Genomic DNA, 19,667 nt, shown 5'->3' with positions numbered 1-19,667 from the left:
ATATATATATATATATATATATATATATATATATATATATATATATCATATAAAATTATTCAATAAACTCTCATAGGTTGCACGAAACGAAAAATGTTGTAACCAATAACAAATTATAAAAAATAAATCTGACACATGAAGTACATGATAAATATCATTCCTTAATCTTTTAACTCCAATGAAAGTTTCTTTTTTTAAACGGAGTCGATACAAATTATGGAATCTGTATTAATTGACATAATTGTGGAAATATCCCTTTATTTCATTTCCGGAGGCCATAGGAAAAGTGCACTTAGATATTCTCTTTCTTCAAATAAAAATTCCTGGGAAAACAGTGTTTGCTAGTAAATAAATTAGCAGGATAATGAACGTGGGGTACGATAGTGCTCCCTACATGCCACATATCAAGTTCCATGTATCATCAAGGCGCTACACGTCGGTGCTGTTGTGGGAGAGATCGTCCATCGCGTACGGAGTGGAGTGACGAAAGCGGATCAATACGCAACGCGAACGAATGGGCATCGTTCGACGATGGTTTCTCGACCGTCCTTAGTGAAAATCGAGCCTCGACGTGCTCGAATAATTGCATTCCGAATGAAGAAGGCAGACTGGCAGAGGGAACAAACAACATTCGCCGGAGTATTACGGATTGTATGCGTTTTACGTAACGTCGCTCGACACAGCTCGATTCGAGCCCTGCGGGAAGACAATCACCCGACGCAACAATCGAGTCACGGGGATTTTTTTTCCAGGAAAAATCCGACTGTCCTCTACGCGTCAATCATACGCTACATCTAGTTTAGCGTAATCGAAGAATCGGGTGAAAACAAAACGTATGGCCGCGCGGCCAAATAAACGAGCAATCAACAGGTGTTGAGCCGATGCGAAACTGAAAAATACGCTTTGATACGCGCGAGCCGTCCTGCAAAATAGAGCGAGATATTTTTAATCACCTAGCTCGGCGTTTCGTCACATATGCGTTCTATTAATCTCTGAATGTCTTTCCGCGCTTTCATATCAAAATGGGATTTTGAAGAAACTTATTTAAAATATTAAGCATGTCCGTACATAGCATTATAAAAATAGGATAATAAGCTGAGCTCTCTTGTGAATATATAGAAGAACAAATCGTCAAGTTTATACTTAGCGGAAAAAAAAAAACAAGATTCTGGTATCAGTAATTGTAAGTCTGTAAACGACAGCTGGTCAAGAAAATTTCGCAAGTTTATTCACGAAGTACGAAGTATGAATTTAAAGAATCTTCGTCTTCCCCGAAGTTCAGAATCTCGTCAAACTTATCAAACTTATCCACATCCAACTGGAAAGCTCATTATTATAACGTACTTCTTACGCTGATAGAATATTAATTTGTTTTCTCGAAACTATTCACTATACGATCACACAACGAAAATATTTATAGTGCAGATTTGACGCATAAATTTAAGTATCGAGATACTCACTTATGATCATGCTTGCCGTTGCTGTGCAACAAGTTGGATAGCGCCTTATGTAGACCGCCTAGAGTCGAGTTCACCTTGTTCTTGTGTCCCGGCGAGGTCTCCTGTTCTCTATTCGACACGACCGACGTTGATAGCTGTTCGTGTTCGTGAATACTCGACGAGTACGAGTTTCCAACGCTGTCTCGCTTGTCGTCGTCAGGATGATCGTTGTCGTTGATTTTCTGGCCGAATGTGCTGGCTATCAGATTCTCGCTCTCCCTCATGCGCTGCTGGATCTTATCTCGCAGTTTGTTATTGTGTTCGAAAGCTACGTCCAAACTGTCCTCATAACCGAGATTGTCGACTCGCGACGCATCCGGACTGGCCGATCTGCTCGATCGTTCGCTGCCACGCGTTCGATAGCTTCTATCGTGGCTGTTGCACATCTCCTCACCGAGCAACTAGAATTTCCAAGCGATATATATACCTCACATTATGTACTTTTCATTATAATTATGTTTAATTTTAAAAAAGATTAATGTAATTTTTTATCAAATGATTTATATGTATCAAATACATTGATCTTTTTAATTAACTTTATAGCAAAGCATATTTGAAACTTATAACTCTATTTACCCGAAACCTGAAATTAATCTTCTCGCCAATTAATCAAATCACAATTTAATAGCAAAAAATTTATTTAATCTATTAAACAAATATATAGTCAAATTTTAAACGATTTCATGATTTACTGTTGATCAATCGCTGAAAGATTTATATTTATTTAATTATCATATCACTAAATGGCTCAGATCAAACGGATAATAACACATTTGTTTTGTATATACGGGATAATTGACTCATTAAAATATAATTAATAATTCACAATTATATCGATAATTTAATCAAACGTAAAAATTTCCAATGTATAATACTCACTTGATTCACTGACTCCAGAAGACTACCGAGACTGTTTTGGCTCTCCACGTCCCTCCATCGGTCTCTGTTGACCCTGAATCCCTGCGGTTGATCGTCCCGTTTATGATATGACTCCGTGTGGTCCAGCTTAATCTTCTTCGCGCCTCTCAGCTCGTTCTCGCTGGTGGCCTTCAATCTCGAGCAACACTCCACGAAGAGCTCCTCGTCGAAGTTGAGGATCTTGCCTTGCCGCGGCTCCATCGTCGACTCGATCTCCCGCGGCACATCCAACGCGTTGTCCTCGATCGCGTCTGTGGGCGCGATCGTCACCACATCCGATCTGTGTCCCGACGACGGCGATCTAATGATGATCTTCTCTCCGGAAAATTCGTTAGGGTTCGTCTTCCTGGAATTATCCTCGTGCGTTATACGTTCCTTCTCCTCTTCCTCCTCTTCGCCGTCTTCGTCTTCCTCTTCCTCCTCCTCCTCCTCCTCTTCCTCGTTGGAGCTGTTCTCTATCGAGCTATCGGGAGTCTCGCGAGCGTAGAACGGCGACATTCTTTGTCGTCCGAGATCGTTGTCGCTCTCTTCCTCCTCCTCGTCGTTGTCATCGGACTTTCGATTCGTCTGAGAATTCCCATCAAGATCGGTCAATTGATTCTTTATTATTGATCCTTTGACCGCTAAACTGCTGCAACTGTGCGACGATATCACAGACTCTTCGTCTTTTCGTCCAATTTCCTTCTCGGTCGGCTGATCATCCTCCTGATCGAATTCTAGGTTTCTCGCTGAACGTTTCCAATCTTCATTGACGATCCTTTTTTTGTTCTTCCTGGTTGACCGATCTGAATGTGCTAGCAAATTATTTTGGTCTTTATTCGTGTGTTTCGAAACAACCGAGTCGCCATAGAAGGACTCATAAGCATTATCCTTGATCAAAGTTTTCGAACGATTCCTCGATTCATTTGTAGATCGTGTCGTTTGATCGTTTTGCGTTTCGTCCTTCGTTTCCTGATCTCTCGAAGGAATTGACGGATCGTTGTCGGAGCCTCTTGGAACCTTCTTGTTCGTTTTCGTCTTGCTTATTTTAATCACGTTAGAATCCTGTCTTCTGCAATTGTTCGAGTCCTTCTTGAGCCTTCCGCGTCCACTGTGCACCCCGCTCTGTTCCTGATCCGTCAAACTGGCGTTTTTCCAAGCGTCCTCATCCTTTTGTTTAACGCTCTTCAAATTATCCGAACGATTCAAGTTTTTAGGTTCGTAAAACTCACTCTCCTGCTCGTTAGAAATCCGGCGCGTCTCGTCGAGATCCTGATAGTCGAAAAAGTACGATGAAGTCTCGTGGTCGAATGCTCTCCAGATCCTCTCGCCGGCTCTGGTCTTGCTCTCCCTCCGTCTGTGCTTGAACACATTAGACTGCGATGGCGAGGAAGAACGCTCGTCCTGCTTTTTACGATGGCTGGAACTATTCTTCGACTTTCCATGAGCGTCGTGATCGACTCGAAGACTCTCCCAGTTTTCGGAGGTTAAATTCTTATCCTTCGTCCGTTCCTTAGTCGTTTCCTTTTCAAGGTGTCTCCTCGTTTCCTTGTCCTTATCGTTCAATTCATTGTTAATCTGATTGTTCGTTCCCTTAATCTTGTCGTCTTCCGAAACAGTCGGCGACTCGTCATCGAAGGTTCTCAGAATCTTCTCGTCCGCCCTGATCTTGCTCTCTCTGTGTCTCCGCTTGGCTGGATTGATGGACGACTCGATGCGATCCTCGGATATCGATTCGACATTCTTCTCTCGTTTCTTCCGATTCTTCGCCTTCCCGTGAGCCTCACTACCGAACTTGTCGTTTCCTTTCTTTCTGGGTGATCGATCGGTGTCCTTCTTCGTTTCGGAGCCAGGGTGACATTTCTTCTCCTTCTTGTGCCTGTTCTCGGGGAACTTTGTCGGTCCGCGCAGGTAGGATCTCGCTTCGGAAGCACTCCTGGACATGTCCGAGTCGTCTTCCGATCGTGACACCCAGTCGTTCAGCACTTCCTTCACCTTGTCCGCTTTCTCACCGCCGAACACTCGGCCGAACACGCTCTTCACGATCTTGCTCTTGCTCGAAGCAACGGATTCGATCCCGTCATCATCGTTCTCGCTGTCGCTCGACAGTTCAGCGATTTTGACCTTTTTCCTTCTGCCCTTAGACGTTTTCGATCTTTTGCGATCAATTTCTCGTTCCTTACTCGTCGACTTTCTGGATAATTTCTTGTTAGATGATTCCAGTCGAGATGTCTTTTCGTCACAAATGCTATCATTCTCTAATTTATCTGTTACCTTCTGAGATTCGTGGGAACTTGTGACGGGAAGAGATTTATCGTCAGTGACTAAAACTTCGTCTTCGCTATTTTCCGATCTTGAAAGCTTTGCTTCGGGAACTTCTTCGGGGAATTCTTCTTCTGATTTTGTTGGTTTCTCTTCCGAGATGTCTGCTAGTTTCTGAACCTTGAAGCTCTCATCGTTGTCGGTTGCTTTTGATTCAACCGATCTCAAATCGTCGATCGGTACCTGTTCGGTAATTTGCGAAGACAGCTCGGCTGAAGACTCGGTCGTTAGATTCATTAAAATATTCACGCTCGTATCGTCATTATGTTTGTCTTCTAGCACACATTTTGCATCATCAACAGACGTATTTATTTCTGATGGCATCGATATTTCGACTTTTTCTGATGGAATGTCGAAGGTAAGCGTATTCTTGCAATTCTCTACGAGTACGGTATCGTCTGCTTCAATATCCGTAGATTCTATTCTCTGCGCCATTTGATCTTCAGAAACGCTCGGCTCGGTGCTTCGAGCCTCTTCAGCATTCAATAAATCTTTCTTCGTTTCCGATAAACTCGATTCCGGAGCGTGCTCTTGAACGGCGGGCGAAGACTCCGCGTTCGGTATCAAAGAACCGATCGATGCAATTTCTTCGATAATCGTTTTGGAACGTGATTCAGTCGCGTCTGTCTCTTCTTTCACTTCATCATGATTTGATTTGGTCGATTCGGAGGCACTCGAATTATCTGCTTGTACTGAAGAGTTATTTGCAATTGGTATAGGATTCTTCCTAGGCCTGCCTCTGCTCCGTTTAAGAGGCTGGGCACTTGCATCAATATGTGGCGCCTTGCCGGCCTCGTCAAGACGCTCTTTGGTATGCGAATCTAATTTTTGATCCTCGGTTTTTGATTCGTCAAGATTGTCCGTAGCAACAACATCATTTTCATTAACTTCGGGTTTTGTGTGGGCTGAAGCGATACCGGAATTCGGAACAATTCGATTTTTAAGCCTCGGTCTGCCACGTTTCCTTTTCTTAGTATCGTTCGTCGTGTCTGTCTTTGATTTTGCGACTTCCGCATCCTGCGGATTCTTATCTTCGGTGTCAACGAGCGTCTCCTCCCGTAATACATTTTTGTTTGTTTCCTCTTCCACTTCGTCTTGTCTCTTTTGCGCGTCATGATTACTTTCTATTTCGTCGCTATTAATCTCCATAGAGGTGTCCATAAAATATACATCAGCTTCGACGTCAGATTCCTCGTAATGCTGGATGTTTCTACTTCTTCTGGGTCTCAGGCTGAAACGATTCGTCTCGGTTGAAGCTGAAGTCTCTTCTTTTACCTCATTATCCACTTTGGAGAGCTTTCTCAGCGTTCTCCTCGTGGTCCTGGATTCTGTTCGTTGTTCAGCTTTTGCATCGATATCACATGCTGATTTTGAACTTGTTTCTTCATTCGAAGATTTAACGATTAATTCCGACTTATTCTTTATTTCATCAATATCTACACATTTATTAGAAACATCTTCAACCTTTTCCACTGTTTCCATTGTTTCTTTTGTCGAAGTACGGTCGCAAGATGGCGAGGAAATTCGCACGACGTCGTTAGTTGGTTTTGGAAGCTCATCCGAGTCGATTTTAGATTTTTCCAATTCGGGGGAGTCCAAGATCAAATGTTCCTCCGCTAAATTCCTCTTCTTCGACTTGTTCCGCTTCTTGTCAGCGTTCTTGCCTCGTACCGATTCCTCCTGCTGCTTTTTGACGGGCTTGATCGGCGTCGACGACAACATCGGTTCATCCGGTGTCACATGATCGGTCAGAACATACTCGTCATGACTCATATTCTCGGTGATCTTGCAAATCTCTTCGTCCAGTAGTTTATCTTCCAACATCTGTCTTGTGTTTCCAAGATCCACCAGAGGCTTCGTCGATTCCACGCTAGCTACGTAAGGAATGTAACTCTCGTCTGATTCCAAACACTTTCGGACGATTTCATGAGACCGAGAGTCTTCTGGAACGCTCTCCGTCTGTTGATCATTCTCTTGATTACTCTTCCATTCGTCGTCGTATTCTTCAGCATTCTCCGATGTACTGCTGTTAACAGGCTCGATTTTCTCCTTGGTGGATTTTGTCAATTGCGATAGATGCGACTGCGACAACGTATGTTTCTTCAGGGAGCTCTTGCGGGTGAAGCTGGTGGCGCACACGTCGCAGAAAAATCTCGCTGCCTCCTTCGTTAGCTTCTTCCGCTTCTCCACGATCAGAATCTCGCCGGTCTTTGTGTGCACCACCACGAAGTTGCCAGCCGCACGTTTCTTCGGAGTGACCGGATTATCCGGAGAATCATTATTCGATGCCGGTCGTTCCAAGGTGGCGCACGAATCTTTGTCCTCCGTATCATCCGTTGGCTTGTCTGCGCCTTCGTTTTGCAGATCCGAAGATTTTTCAGCAAGTTCGAACTCTCGTTCGATGTTCTCCAACGCTTCCGTATTTTCTAATGAAGCTTGGATGTCCATCGGAATGTCAATGTCGTCCGCGTCGGAGAGGTCAAGATGCTCGTCGAGCAACGATCTGGTTTTGCTCGTCTTCCTTTTCGCGTTTTGCTTATCGCTCTTCAACGTTATCGAATCTGTGAGAGAAACATCATCTCGCGCGTTATCGTCAGCTACCGTATCCTCTTTTTTCTTCTTCTTCGCGAATCGCTTCTTCCTGAAGTAGCTGGACTCGCTGACGCACGAGCTCTCGGACAGGTCGTCCGTGCTTTCGGCACCCTGACTTCGAGTGCTGGAATCGGCAAGGTCCTCGCTCGACAGCTGTGTCTTTTTCTTGAACGTAGATCTCGTCTTGGTTGAAGGTGGAGTAAGCCCGATCGAACCTGAAGAACTCGATCTTTCGAGCCTCTTCGTGCTCGATTCTTCTACACGTTTCTCCGTTTCTTCTTGTTCTTCGACTTTCTCTTCGACCAAGTTGGACATCTCGCTGTTCTCCGCAAGTTCCTCGCTCGCTCGAGATTCTTCGGGAATGCTTCCGCCGTTAAAGCGACCATCCTCAGGCTGCGATTTCTTCTTCGGGCCTCGTTTCTTCCCGCTCTGCAGCAGATCCTTTACTTCCGGTATTTTGAAGTTCTCCAAGCTAGCCGATAATTGCTTGTTAGAATCTGCGATGCTGGATTCGTCATTGCGTTTCGAGGCAACTTCGGCAGGCTTGTCTTCCGATAGTTCTAGATGCTCATCGGCCAATAACTTTTTTTTCGCGCCACGTTTTCTCGTTGTTTTTAAAGGCGTCGAATTGACAAGACCTGAATCGTTTGTATTTTGTATCTCTTTATGTTTTCCAGACATTTCCGTTGAATAAAATAATTTTTCTAAAGGAACGTCCGAGTCTTCGCTAGTGGTCCCAATTTTTGTCGGTTGTACATCAGTTGATTCCGAAGATTGTTCTATCACAATAGACGATGAAAATGATACCTTTTCTGTCTCGTCAGTCAGTTTTACGGAAGTTTGGAGAGTATCTGTCGCAGCATCTATCGAAGAAGTTAAGGCAGGTTGCGATTTTCTCTTTGATGTACGTTTAGACGAAGGCTCCTTCGTATCAGTTTGATCCTTTTTCTGTATCTTATTAGCAGATTTTTCACATTCAACGGTTTTCTCTGAAGATAATATCGAAAAATCAGCGCTTTTCTCAACCAGTTCTGTCGATCGAACATCGTTTACAACAGCATTTTTCTCGGGAATTATTTTGTCGAGGGATTCTTCAAGACTTACCGTTAATTTCGCATTTTCACAAGTTACTTCTGGAAGATCGGTGAATTTTTCTAAACTCGATTCATCATTAGCTTTTGTAAGGTCCTTCTCTAAACTCGATGATTTCAAATCATCCTTGATAATTTCGTATTCGCTGCATTGAAGCGACATCGACTTCTCAATTTCGGTATCTGCGTTTGAAGTCTCCACGATGCTGCTATCTTCTTTTGAAAATTCATTTCCAACATTGGACGTGTCTTTGGACGTGATGATGTCGCTCAGCCGGAGTTCCTTCTGCACATCTTCTTCAACGCGATCTTCGACGATTTCTAATGGTCTCTTTTTACGTTTCTTAAAGCTTGCGTTCTCCAATGACCTTTTCCTGGATTTTCTCCTGGATTTCGTGACTCTTTCCTTTCTTTCGAGTTTTTCTAAGTTTTCTTTTTGCGTAATTAACGGATGCGAAATTGAAGTATCGGTAAGACTTTTATTTGGAATTTCTATTGAAATAACTGCTTCTTTATTCGTTATCAATTTATTCCCGTAAGATTCAACATGTGATTCCTCAACAGAAAGCATTGCATCATTCATATTTCTGTCCACATCATCGTCGATCTTCATCTCAACATCTAAAACATCACTTACTTTAGTTTGATTCTCGCTTTGCGTTTCAGTCTTTGTCGCCAAGTTTTCCTCAAGATTGTCTGAAGCATCTAAAGAATCTGTTGAATGTTTGGAAATCGTACTCTCGACATTGGTTTTGTCGTTTTCCAACGCTTGTATTTCAGAATCGATTACCGATAGTTCCTTATCAGTGGGTATAACTGTCGCACTGTTATCTTTGTTGTTTTTCGAGACATAGCTTGCCTCATCAGAATTTGCATTCTCTGCGTTATCAGCCAAGGTAGGTGATCCGACCTCATCGAGAATGCTGGTCAACTCATCGGCCGCAGTGTCAAGCAAAGAACCTACCTCACCTTCTAGCAGAGCGTCCTTCTGCTTGGCTATTTTCGACACAATTTTCTCTAAGAAAGAGCCCTTGCCATTGGGTTTTCTTCTGGACAGATCAAGGATGATGTCGTTGGCTGGCGAACACGCTTTAACAGTTGTGACTTTCGACGATACGTCGACGAAGGCATTCTCGACCTGCGTCTCATCAGGACAAGCATTCTTCTCATCGTCTGCGTGAGAAGTGTCGGTCGTGCTAGTCGCCGTAACGGCTTCGTTCTCTGTGGATTCTTCTTCACTCTTGGCGAGGATCGACAGCTCGCTGAATGCTGAGTCCACCGCGGTCACCTCGCCACCGCTTGGTTGTTGCGCGCTTCCGTTTCGCGCTACCCTGTCCGGATTATCCAGACTGGTCTGAACCGTGAGCACCTGTACGTTCTGCTGCGCTTCTATGGGAATATTCATGCCTTCTGTTAGAATACCGATGACGTTGTTCAAGGATCTCTTCCTCGACGACTTCTCACGGCGCGCGCCCCACGTCTTTTTAGGTCTTCCTACTTTCACCTTGGTGTGAACGTTCACGGGAGTTTCCAAGGAGTTTTCCTTACCGCTGTCGATGGACAGATTGCTCGTCTCCGACTGCAAGTGACTCAAATTGATATTCACTACCGTCGAGTCTAAGCGATCGTCGGAATTTTTATCACTTTCGCCTTCATTATCCTTCTTACAGACCTTATCAAGCTCCTTTTCGGCTTCCTTTTCGATCGACATAACATTTTCATTGCTGTTCTGTTCTTCGGACGTGCGCGTGTTAGTCTCTTTATCTTCGTCGATCGATCTACGACTGCGACGTTTCCCCAGCAAGCCACTTTTTCGAGAGCTATCGCTTGCGACTTCCAAAGTAAGCTCACTTTTGGCATCGCTCAATGATCCTCTCGTTTGTCTGCCATCGGTTTTACCTTCCACATCGGGATTGTCAACTGCAATCTCCTTCGTTTTTGCTGTTCTGTCTCTTTTACCCTGTTGACTTCTTTCGTTTTGCGCCGCATTAGCATTCGCGTTAGACGAATCTTTTTCTAGATTCGTTTTTGCCATCTTATCGTCGCTCTTTTTCCTGGACGATTTTCTAAACGCTTCAGTCTTCTCCTTCTTGCTCATGCTCTTCAATCCATCCGATTCGTCATCGAGTTCCCGCGGACTCTTGTCGTTCACTTGAAGTATTTTCGATCTTGGTGTCGATTGCCTCAGGCTGCGTTTCGAGTCGTTAGACGCGAGTTCCAGTGTACTCAAAATATCCTCCTTGCTAGCCGAACCCAGCAGTTTCTTCACCTCGAATGGAATGTCCGACAATTTCACGGAATCTTTATCCATTCTGGTTTTCGAGTTGCTCCGAGTTTCTTTCGTTACTTCTTCCTTCCTCAATCTAGAATCTTTTTTGGCAATCTCTCTCTTTGACGTTTCTTCTTTGCTATTTTCGCAGCTATTAGCACTAACCGATAAACTCTTTCTACCTTTTATTTTATCATCTTTTAACACCGCTAAGTTATTTTTGGAAACTTTGTTTTCTTCAACCGTATTAATCTTCTTTTGCTTCGCTATGTTTTTCGTTTTCTCTTTTGGCTTTCTTCCTCTCGTTGATTTTTGCACTTTTTTGCTTTTTTCAGAAACAGCCTCGAGATCGGTATTAGCCTCGACATTACCCTCTTTCTCCTTCAAAACGTACTTTCGGGATGCCTTTTGATCCTGAAGAGATCCCGACGACGTCACTGGCGACAAGATAGGCAGATCGTTCGCCGACTTATCGACATATTCCTCGTTGGAGGAAACGATCTGCACGACTGGTTCCAAAGTCGGCATCTTGTCACTATCCGACGATAGTCGGGTGACTCTTCGTGGCAGCTGGACCTCGGTTTTCTTCAACTTCTGCGTCGCTTTCAGCTTAGGCTTGATTTCAATCGAGTCCGCCTTGTGTTTCCCGTCGTCCGTTTTTGTTTCCGATTTCGCTGACAAACCCTTGTTCGGATTGCGGGCAAACTTACCGTCCTGCGTTCGCAACTGCGATTTTGCCTTAAGAGAGGCATTCAAGGAAGCCACCGGATCCACGAAACGCCTTCTCTTCAGTATGCCTTCCGTCGATTTATTTTTGCTCCTTACTCCAGGAGTCGTCGACCTTTTCTTGCTGTCGAGATCACCCTCGTCTTTGTCAATCGCTCTCGGCGTCGTCCTTGCATTCTTTGGTGTACTCTTTGGGGAGGATGTCTCCTCGCCTTCGCCGTTCGTCTCGGATGCAGTGCCATTCCTGAACTTCGCGAACTTACTCATCGCTTTCGCCAACTTGTTACCGCTTTTGCCTTGAAGTTGCGGGTTCTTCACGTTCCTCCTCTTACCGAGAACTTTAGGTCGTCCAACGGCTCTCGGTCGAGCAGGTCTATCACTCTGATCCGAAGTTTTGCTGGTCGCCTTCAACGAACCTTCGTTCACCTCTTTGGCATCCTTCTTACCCTCGTTCTCGGTTTCGATGCTTTTCTCGACATCGCCGTCGGATTTCTTCTCGGTCTCGTGACACTTCCTCACGACGCTCTCGATCACCGCGGCGATGTTGTCGCTTCGACAGCGATTCCGCTGAATCGACTTGGCGTTCTTCAGCAGTTTGTTCCTCAGGGCGGCTTTGTTACGTGAGATTCGGGACGAGCTGTCGCCGATTATGCGAGGCCTCGTTCTGGTCTGCACCTGTTTCAACAAAGCCCAAAGATGTCGCTACAGCTTTTGCGGTGATAAATTTTTTTCGTTGCCATTGAGACAAAATTCTAAGCTTTTGTCTTCAAGAAGCTAATAACATTTTATCTTACACTTTTATTTACAATTTACTTTTGCAACAATAAGGATAACAAAACCATGTTGAAGCAAGAAATCTAGCGTTTTTATCGAAAAAAAAAGTAAAACGAGTACAACGGCAGCATAAAAATCACCCTGCCTGCGCAAATGTGTGCACGATTATGGGAATGTATACTTCGACGAGCGCGTATGTCAACTAATCGATGCCTCCGCTCGTGTGCGACGAGGCGCGCAAGGCAATAACGCTCTATCATTATTTCGACGAGTCTCGAGTTTTTCATGATTTTCTCCCTCAATTATTTAGCATATTCGCGCCGTCCAAGCATTGACCGACTATACGACATTTCGTTATTCACGTAATTTATCTTGATAATACGCAAAATTATGTCAAACCATATCTACGATTTCAATCGGTCTCGTTTATCATTTACCGTTTACACCGATTTTTCTGCCCGTAGGGAATTATAAAGAATTGAGTGACTTTCTCGGATAATGAGAATTTAAATGTAATTGGAAGTAATTATTGACGATCGAGACGACAGATTGAGGAAGACGTTCTAAGTAGCTTTTCATTGAGCAATTTTAATTTTAGTATTACGACATGTATGATTTTCATCGGAATGGTTCAGAAGGATAATATCAAACTGAATTACCATAAAATCTCTATAAAAAGTCCAATAAGATATTAATGAGATAGATATTACACTGTCGACGTTCTAATTAAATCAGTCGGCTATTATAATCACCCTTTATGGTTCTAATATCGACCCAATTTTGATCGAGTGTGTTATTGAGGCAAAGGCAGTCATTGTTCCGCGCTATTAAATTACTTACGTTACGAAGTCGGCCCTGCGATCGCATCATGCTGTCCTGCAGAACCTTCCTTGTGGCTCTTTTAGGTGGCAGATTGGCTAGCATTTTCTGGATGCTTTCGCCTGAGAACAAATTCGAGCGATCGATCGTGAAGATACTGCAAGGACTTGTAAATTCCATCTTAATATCTAAGATAATTAAAACTTGGTGAATCTCTTGGTGAATAAGTTCATTTAAGTTCCTCTTCTAGGCAATGAGATTTGAAAATCGTAAGCAAAGATCACATGCATCACACTTCAGACACCTTTTATCGATACTTTTTAATTTGCGACTTATGTAATATTATGTAAAAAGGTAATATATTTTATCAGAAAATAATCTACGCCGTAAAAAGCGTATCATCTTTTTAATCTACGTCTTCTTGTATCTTTGATCCGTTTCCTGTATCTTATTTGTTTATTCGTGAACCTGTTACACAAAGTACGTGAGATAAGAAGCTGACATGGAAAGTTAGAGTGCCTCCACGCGAAACTTCATCATATTAAAAGCAAATTTCGTTCTTACGGTCGCTTGGCCGGACTCTAGGACCGGTTGATGTCTGCTTCTCCTTGAATCGCTCCACATGGATAACCCGTGGCTGTGTCTGCGAGTTCTGTATGTTTCTCTTTGGGCCGCGCTGACGCCGTCGACGGCTGCGACTACCGAACGGCCGCCATTTACACTTCTTCTTGCCGCTACCGGTGAGGCCGAGCAACCAGGCCTGATCGCCACCGCACTCCAGCATGTGGCGATGCAGCTCGCCCAAGTTCGGGCAGCCCTTGGCGCACTTGGTGCACACCATCTCCGTGAGGGAAGCGTCGCGTGCCGCGTCGGTGGGCGCGTCTCGTCCCGGCAAATAAAGATGCTTATAGTGCTCGCGTTGATCGCCAACCAGGTCGAAGTGCGAGCACAGAACGCGCGGATGCGTGGAAGCCTTATGATCCTCCATCTCCTTCAGCGTCACCTGCACAGAAACATCGACGGTTCAGGTCGCATTTCCGTTTCGTTTCGTCTCTCGATCGATTTCAAATACACCGCGTTTTAATTCTTGTAAACTGGATTAACGCGGCACAGCAAAATATTATACGGTTTCCTTTATTCGATTTTTTCCTCGAGAGATAATGCAAAGAAGATAAATAAGTTATTTTTATATTGCTAAAAAGAACGAGTTTTATTCTGATTCAGTTAGATTTATTAGATAAATCATGCATTTCGTTTTATATATAGATAAGTGAATAGACTACAGTAGAGACAAAGTCACGAATGAGTCGGTGATTTGGAAAGCTCGCTGCGAATGCTTACCACTCGTATGTATCGCACAAATGTCAAAGATCAAGTACGTTGCTTGATAAATTATCTAGACCGCGCTCGCACCAATTAAAATGCACCATTTGCAACACAGTAAAAACTAAAATAATCTCAAAATCATATACCACTCAAAACTTGCGTATCTTTTATAATTTATGGGTTTTTAATCTCTTGTAGTCGCTATATATCCGGCATTTGTTATTTCCTTAAATAATATCTTGGATTAAGAAATTTGGAATATCAAAATTGAATGATTAAACGTTCTGCTTACACGCCCTACAATGTTAAAACAGAAATTTTATATTTATCACACAAAACGCTTTATAAAAGAATGGCTGACAGTTTTATAAAGTAATAACAAAGTTGATAATACGTCAAAATGACCGCGATCACATCGGCTGACGTTTTAATTATTGCAAAAAATAATAAAACGCTGAGGAAATAAGAGATAGAGAAGTAACACTTGCATTTGCCGAAAATAAAAGCTAAGATTTAAATTATTACAATTATCGAAATTTAACTGGTATTTTTTTCATGATATTTCTTATCCAATTTTTGTTTTTAACGAATATATTATACATTATGAAGAAGAAATATATGTGTATAAATATATACTCACGTGTTTGGAACCGCAAGCGCCGCAGATGTAAATCCGCGTTCGCGACCACTCGCCGCTCAGCTCAGCATAAGTGATTTCCTGAGCATTGGCCGCTTCGTTGTCGCCTTCCTCGCGCTTTCTCAGTCTCATAAAGTCTGCGAATTCAATAGTGAATTCCGTGATAATCGTCGGACTCAATGACGACGACGTTGAGGTCGCGGACAATTCGATCGTCTCCTCCTTAATCTCGCTCGGGAGCGGTTCGCCAACATCGCAGCGGACGACATTGAGAGTCGCGGCACTTGCGTCGACCACGCAGACAGCATCAACGCTATCCTGACTGCTCGCTGCCGTTTCCACGACAGACTCGGTCTGCTTCTGATCGCGAAGAGACACTTCAGTGGTCTCGTAAGGTAGCAGCGGGATCTGATGCAGTCTGCTGATGGTGAGGCGCTCCTTAATCAGCTGCTGCTTCTTCCGAAGTGACAGCTGCGTGGAAATGTCGAACTTGCTAAGGTCCTTGATCGAGCAGGTCCACTGTTTCCTGCCGTCGTACTTGCGCGGAAAATTGTACTTCTCGAAGGAGACACGGCGCGGTCGCGAGCCGCTGCTCGTTTTACCAGCCTTCCGGGCGTACTCGCTCGAGTTTTCGTACTCCTCGCTGGCCGAGTAGTCCTTGCTGTAAACCGGCGTGGCCGCGGTCAGTGAGATGTCGATGGGAAATTGGATCTGATTGACGCTGTGCTCGTAGTACGACTGTTGCGGTTGTTGCAGCGGTGATTTTGATTCCGTCGTCGTTGCCACCGCCGTCGAGCTTGAGGTAGCGATCTGTGGCGTGCACGTCGACGACGACGTGCCGCTCATCGGCTGCAGCTTGCCGTCCAGATGGTGCAGCAGGTTCTCGCGGATGTTGCAGCTCACATTGGTGTAGAAGGAACTGTCAAATTCGGGACTGGCCGGATTATCGAGGGGCTCCCGCGCCGCGATGAGTTTCGTCCGGCTACCGTCCAACGGCCGACTGTCATCTGGATCCTCCGATTCCTTTTCTTCGGACTTTCTCTCTCGAACTGACATGCTCACCTTTTCACGTAGATTTTGACCACAAAATTCTTTGCAGGGGGGCGAGCCTTCTTTGATCTTTTCCGGCTGGAAGAAGAAAGATGTGCTTGTCTAACAGTTCACAGTGTTTTCAACATAGAAACTTTTCGAGTCGAATTCGAAACAAAAGTGAGTATTCTTCCTATTATTTTGGATTTCTCTGTCCTTCAAGAAACGTAATGCTTCGACTTATTACCCAGTTACCTTGGGATGTTTTTGTTTTTATTTCTCGTTTCTGTTATAGTGAAATAACATTTTCCCTACAAAATTTTAAAATTATTAAAAAAAAAATAATTTAAAGATATAAATATATTAAAAAACTAAAAAAAAATATCTTGATTATAAATATATTAGTATAACTATAAAATTAGAAGAAAAATTTAAAATAATTTTTAAAAGATACTTAAAAATACATATACTCGATATAATATATATATATATATATATATATATATATATATGTCAGTAATAGATATTTAATAAATAAGCGAATGGAATAAAAAGAGTGAAAGACAAATAAATTTCACAGATTTACTAATTTTTACGTCCAGTAAATATCGAACAAAGCATAAAAATTCTACATTCTATTCTAAGACACGTGAAATAGCATTCACATTGCTCATCGATTTTCCGCAACATTTACCTGAGCTTGGGCGATCCTCTCGACGTTTCCCCCGTGCGTCTCGCTCATGTGTCCCGCCAGAGCCTCCCGGGTGGGATACCTCGTCGAACACTGAACGCACGCGTGGTACTTATCCCCGTGGCTACCGACCATGTGTTGGAACAGCGCATCCAGGGTGTCGGCACACTTCTCGGAGCAGTACTGGCAGTTCTGGGAGGGTTTTCGGAGGTTCCTCTCCGATCTCCTGCCACCCCCGAGCTGATGCGCTCGCTCCGTGTGTCGTTGCCGCAGGGACATGGACAGGAACTTCCTGTCGCAGTAAAGACAGAGGAGTCTGACCGGTGGGGTGGTGCTAGACGACGGTTTCAACTTCTGCGCCGACGGGGGACTCGACGAAGACGATCCCGAAGAAAGTCGCAAGGTCAACGATTCACTCGTCTGACAGTTTTGAAGCACGGACGCGACCTTGTCCAAGGGTAGACTGCAATGCAGGCCCGTCACGGGCAACTTCTGAGCGTTGATGCTCGAGTCTTTGGTCTCTTTCACCCTCGACTCGGTCGCGTCGGTCCTCTTCGACTTCTCGCAGTCCTCGGCCGTTTGCTTCTCGTGATCGTCAATCGTGCGATAAACGCCGCTCAACAGATCGTTCAGCAGTTCACCGCAGATTGCTCGCGTCTCGGCGTTTTCCGAGACCGCGTGTTGTTCATCACGCGTTCGGTTTCCTCTGCCGTCGTCGACGTTCGCCCTCTCCTCTACCTGATGCTCGCTCAACCTGTCCATTATGATCGTGCTCAGTGTTCGATTTTCCTTGTTTTCTCTCGAAACACCTCGATCATCTTCGAATGATTCTTTCTCCTCAACGTCAAGGCGTTCCTCCTCCATCCTCGAAGGAGATTGCTTTGTATCTTGACTAATTCTGACCTCCGAATCCGGCAGACTCTCCTCCGCCGTTTTCTTTATATTCGAGCAGTCTGTGGTCTCAGAGGATTCGGCGTCTTCGGTATTTTCCACCGTCAAGGAGTCCTCTAATCGCGGCACAACGGCCGCTTCGATATCACCCTCGCTCGAAGGCTCGGATTTAACCGGAGTACCGGTCGGATCTTCCTCCTCCTCCTCCTCCTCCTCCTCCTCCTCCTCTTCTTCCTCCTCTTCCTCCTCCTCGTCAGCATCTTTCCTCTGCCTCTCCAGCTCCTTCGTCTTCTCCGCGTTCTTGTCCTCCTCCTCGTTGTCCTTGATCACGCCGTTCAGCACCGTCATCACGTACTTCTCTAGAGTCTCCAGATTTCTCTCGACGCTATTCCGCTCGTCCTCTTCCTTCCTCGGCGAGTCCGAGTTTCCGCTGGCGGCAACTCCATCCGGCACCTTCTTGCGCAGGTTGTTGATCACGTTGCTCAGCCGCGACCGCTTATCCTGGGCGGTCTGCGTCGACGATCTGTAGGCGTGACCGTAGCGTTCCTGCAGCTGCTGTTGTTGTTGATGCTGCTGACGGTCGGCGTTGCTCCCAGCCGCGTTGGCGGGATGGTCGACGCCCAGATCCTCCAAGCTCTGCGTCGACGCTACCATTCTATCGGACGGCGACGCCGAGCCGGATGCCGTAGGGATGCCGGACAACTTCGCTGTGTGATAACCCTCGGCCGTATCGTCGCTCGGTGTCTCGCTACCAGCTACGTCCGCCGAAGCCGCCTCTAAAAGAGATGATTCTCTTTGTAATTCGTCGCCGTTTACGCGACGCCTCCTTCCGAACGCGAAACCATCGCGAAATATTGTCCCGTCGCGTCGGTGTCCCGCATTTTCGATCGTTGAGAAATGCTTCGGGCATCGGGGAAGTGTTAAGCGTTAAGTTTAAAGCTCTCAGCCCTCCTCGACGGATATCGCGTAATTTATTTTTGGACCGCGAAGATAATTGTTTAAAAGCGGGCGGGGCACACGGGACGATAAATCGTTGCCATTGAGAAACAAGCGAAATACGACGGCTGTTTATTTATCAAAGGCTGGCAAAGTTTCACGTAATCTCATCGTGAAAACCTCCCGTTCACCCCGGCGCTGCTCAATATTAATCTTACAATTACCTCAACTGATTTCCCGCTCTGCTCGCGTCTCGATAAAACTCGATGGTTAACTGACTCTTAATTATTAACTCTCCATTTCCTTTGTAATCGCGCCAATGTAGACATAAAAATGTAATTAACCTGAATTTATCTTGTCGATGCAGTTTTCTTTTGCGAATAAAAAAATGATAGAAAGTGAGATAAACTATGGACCAGCGTTAAGCAACGTTAATAAAATCGAAGATTATTACTACAATATAACTGTAAATAATAATAAATGAACAGCATACATCTTAGCTCTTTACGTTCTGTTTTCAGAAATGAATAAATATTAAAATCTCTGTTTTTAGTTGTTTCATAATGTCATTGATGTTGCCTAATATACCAGAATATTTTATTACTTTTCATAAAAGTTAGAAAATATAATTAATCAGTGTCAGTCATTGCGAAAATATAAGTCATTGCGATAGTAATCCTGCTCAGTACGAGAGGAACCGCAGGTTCGGACATTTGGTTCACGCACTCGGTCGAGCGGCCGGTGGTGCGAAGCTACCATCCGTGGGATTATGCCTGAACGCCTCTATAGCCGTATCCTCTCTAGTCAAAGGTGGCAATGATATCTCTAGGAGTCTCGTGAGTCGAAAAGCTCAAAACAATGTGACACACTACTAGGCGGCCGGTCCCCTTCACCGGGGACCCGGTCGTCGCACGAGCCCGGTTTGCACATACGGCGCCTCTGCCCGTCTCTCTCTCTCTCTCTCTCTCTCTCCCTCTCTCTCTCTCTCTCTCTCTCTCTCTCTCTCTCTCTCTCTCTCTCTCTCTCGTCGGGATCTCACCGCTTACGACGGCACGGCGTCTAACGGTCGAACATGAGTTTCGCGAGTTCGATGTCGAGACTCGGAATCGTCTGTTTTGTCATTGCATTTTTGCAATGACTTAAATAACAAATCACACAAGAAGGATTT

General features: G+C 44.7%; 1 protein-coding gene across 1 annotated transcript in view; it reads right to left on the bottom strand.

Moving 5' to 3' along the window:
- The window catches only part of LOC143907065 (uncharacterized), a 40,394-nt gene that overhangs the window by 5,161 nt on the left and 15,566 nt on the right, over window positions 1-19,667 (bottom strand). Inside the window, exons 3-8 of the mRNA XM_077423582.1 lie at window positions 16,676-18,339; window positions 14,956-16,080; window positions 13,554-13,992; window positions 13,011-13,111; window positions 2,379-12,071; window positions 1,461-1,900 (exon numbers count right to left, since the gene is read on the bottom strand). Of these exons, the coding sequence (XP_077279708.1) occupies window positions 1,461-1,900; window positions 2,379-12,071; window positions 13,011-13,111; window positions 13,554-13,992; window positions 14,956-16,080; window positions 16,676-18,339 (13,462 nt within the window). The remainder of the gene's footprint in view (window positions 1-1,460; window positions 1,901-2,378; window positions 12,072-13,010; window positions 13,112-13,553; window positions 13,993-14,955; window positions 16,081-16,675; window positions 18,340-19,667) is intronic.

Source organism: Temnothorax americanus, unplaced genomic scaffold, assembly GCF_048541705.1.
Source record: "Temnothorax americanus isolate GAGA-0224 unplaced genomic scaffold, ASM4854170v1 Scaffold11, whole genome shotgun sequence".
NCBI classification, from domain to species: Eukaryota; Metazoa; Arthropoda; class Insecta; order Hymenoptera; family Formicidae; genus Temnothorax; species Temnothorax americanus.
This window is presented reverse-complemented; position numbering and strand designations above follow the sequence as displayed.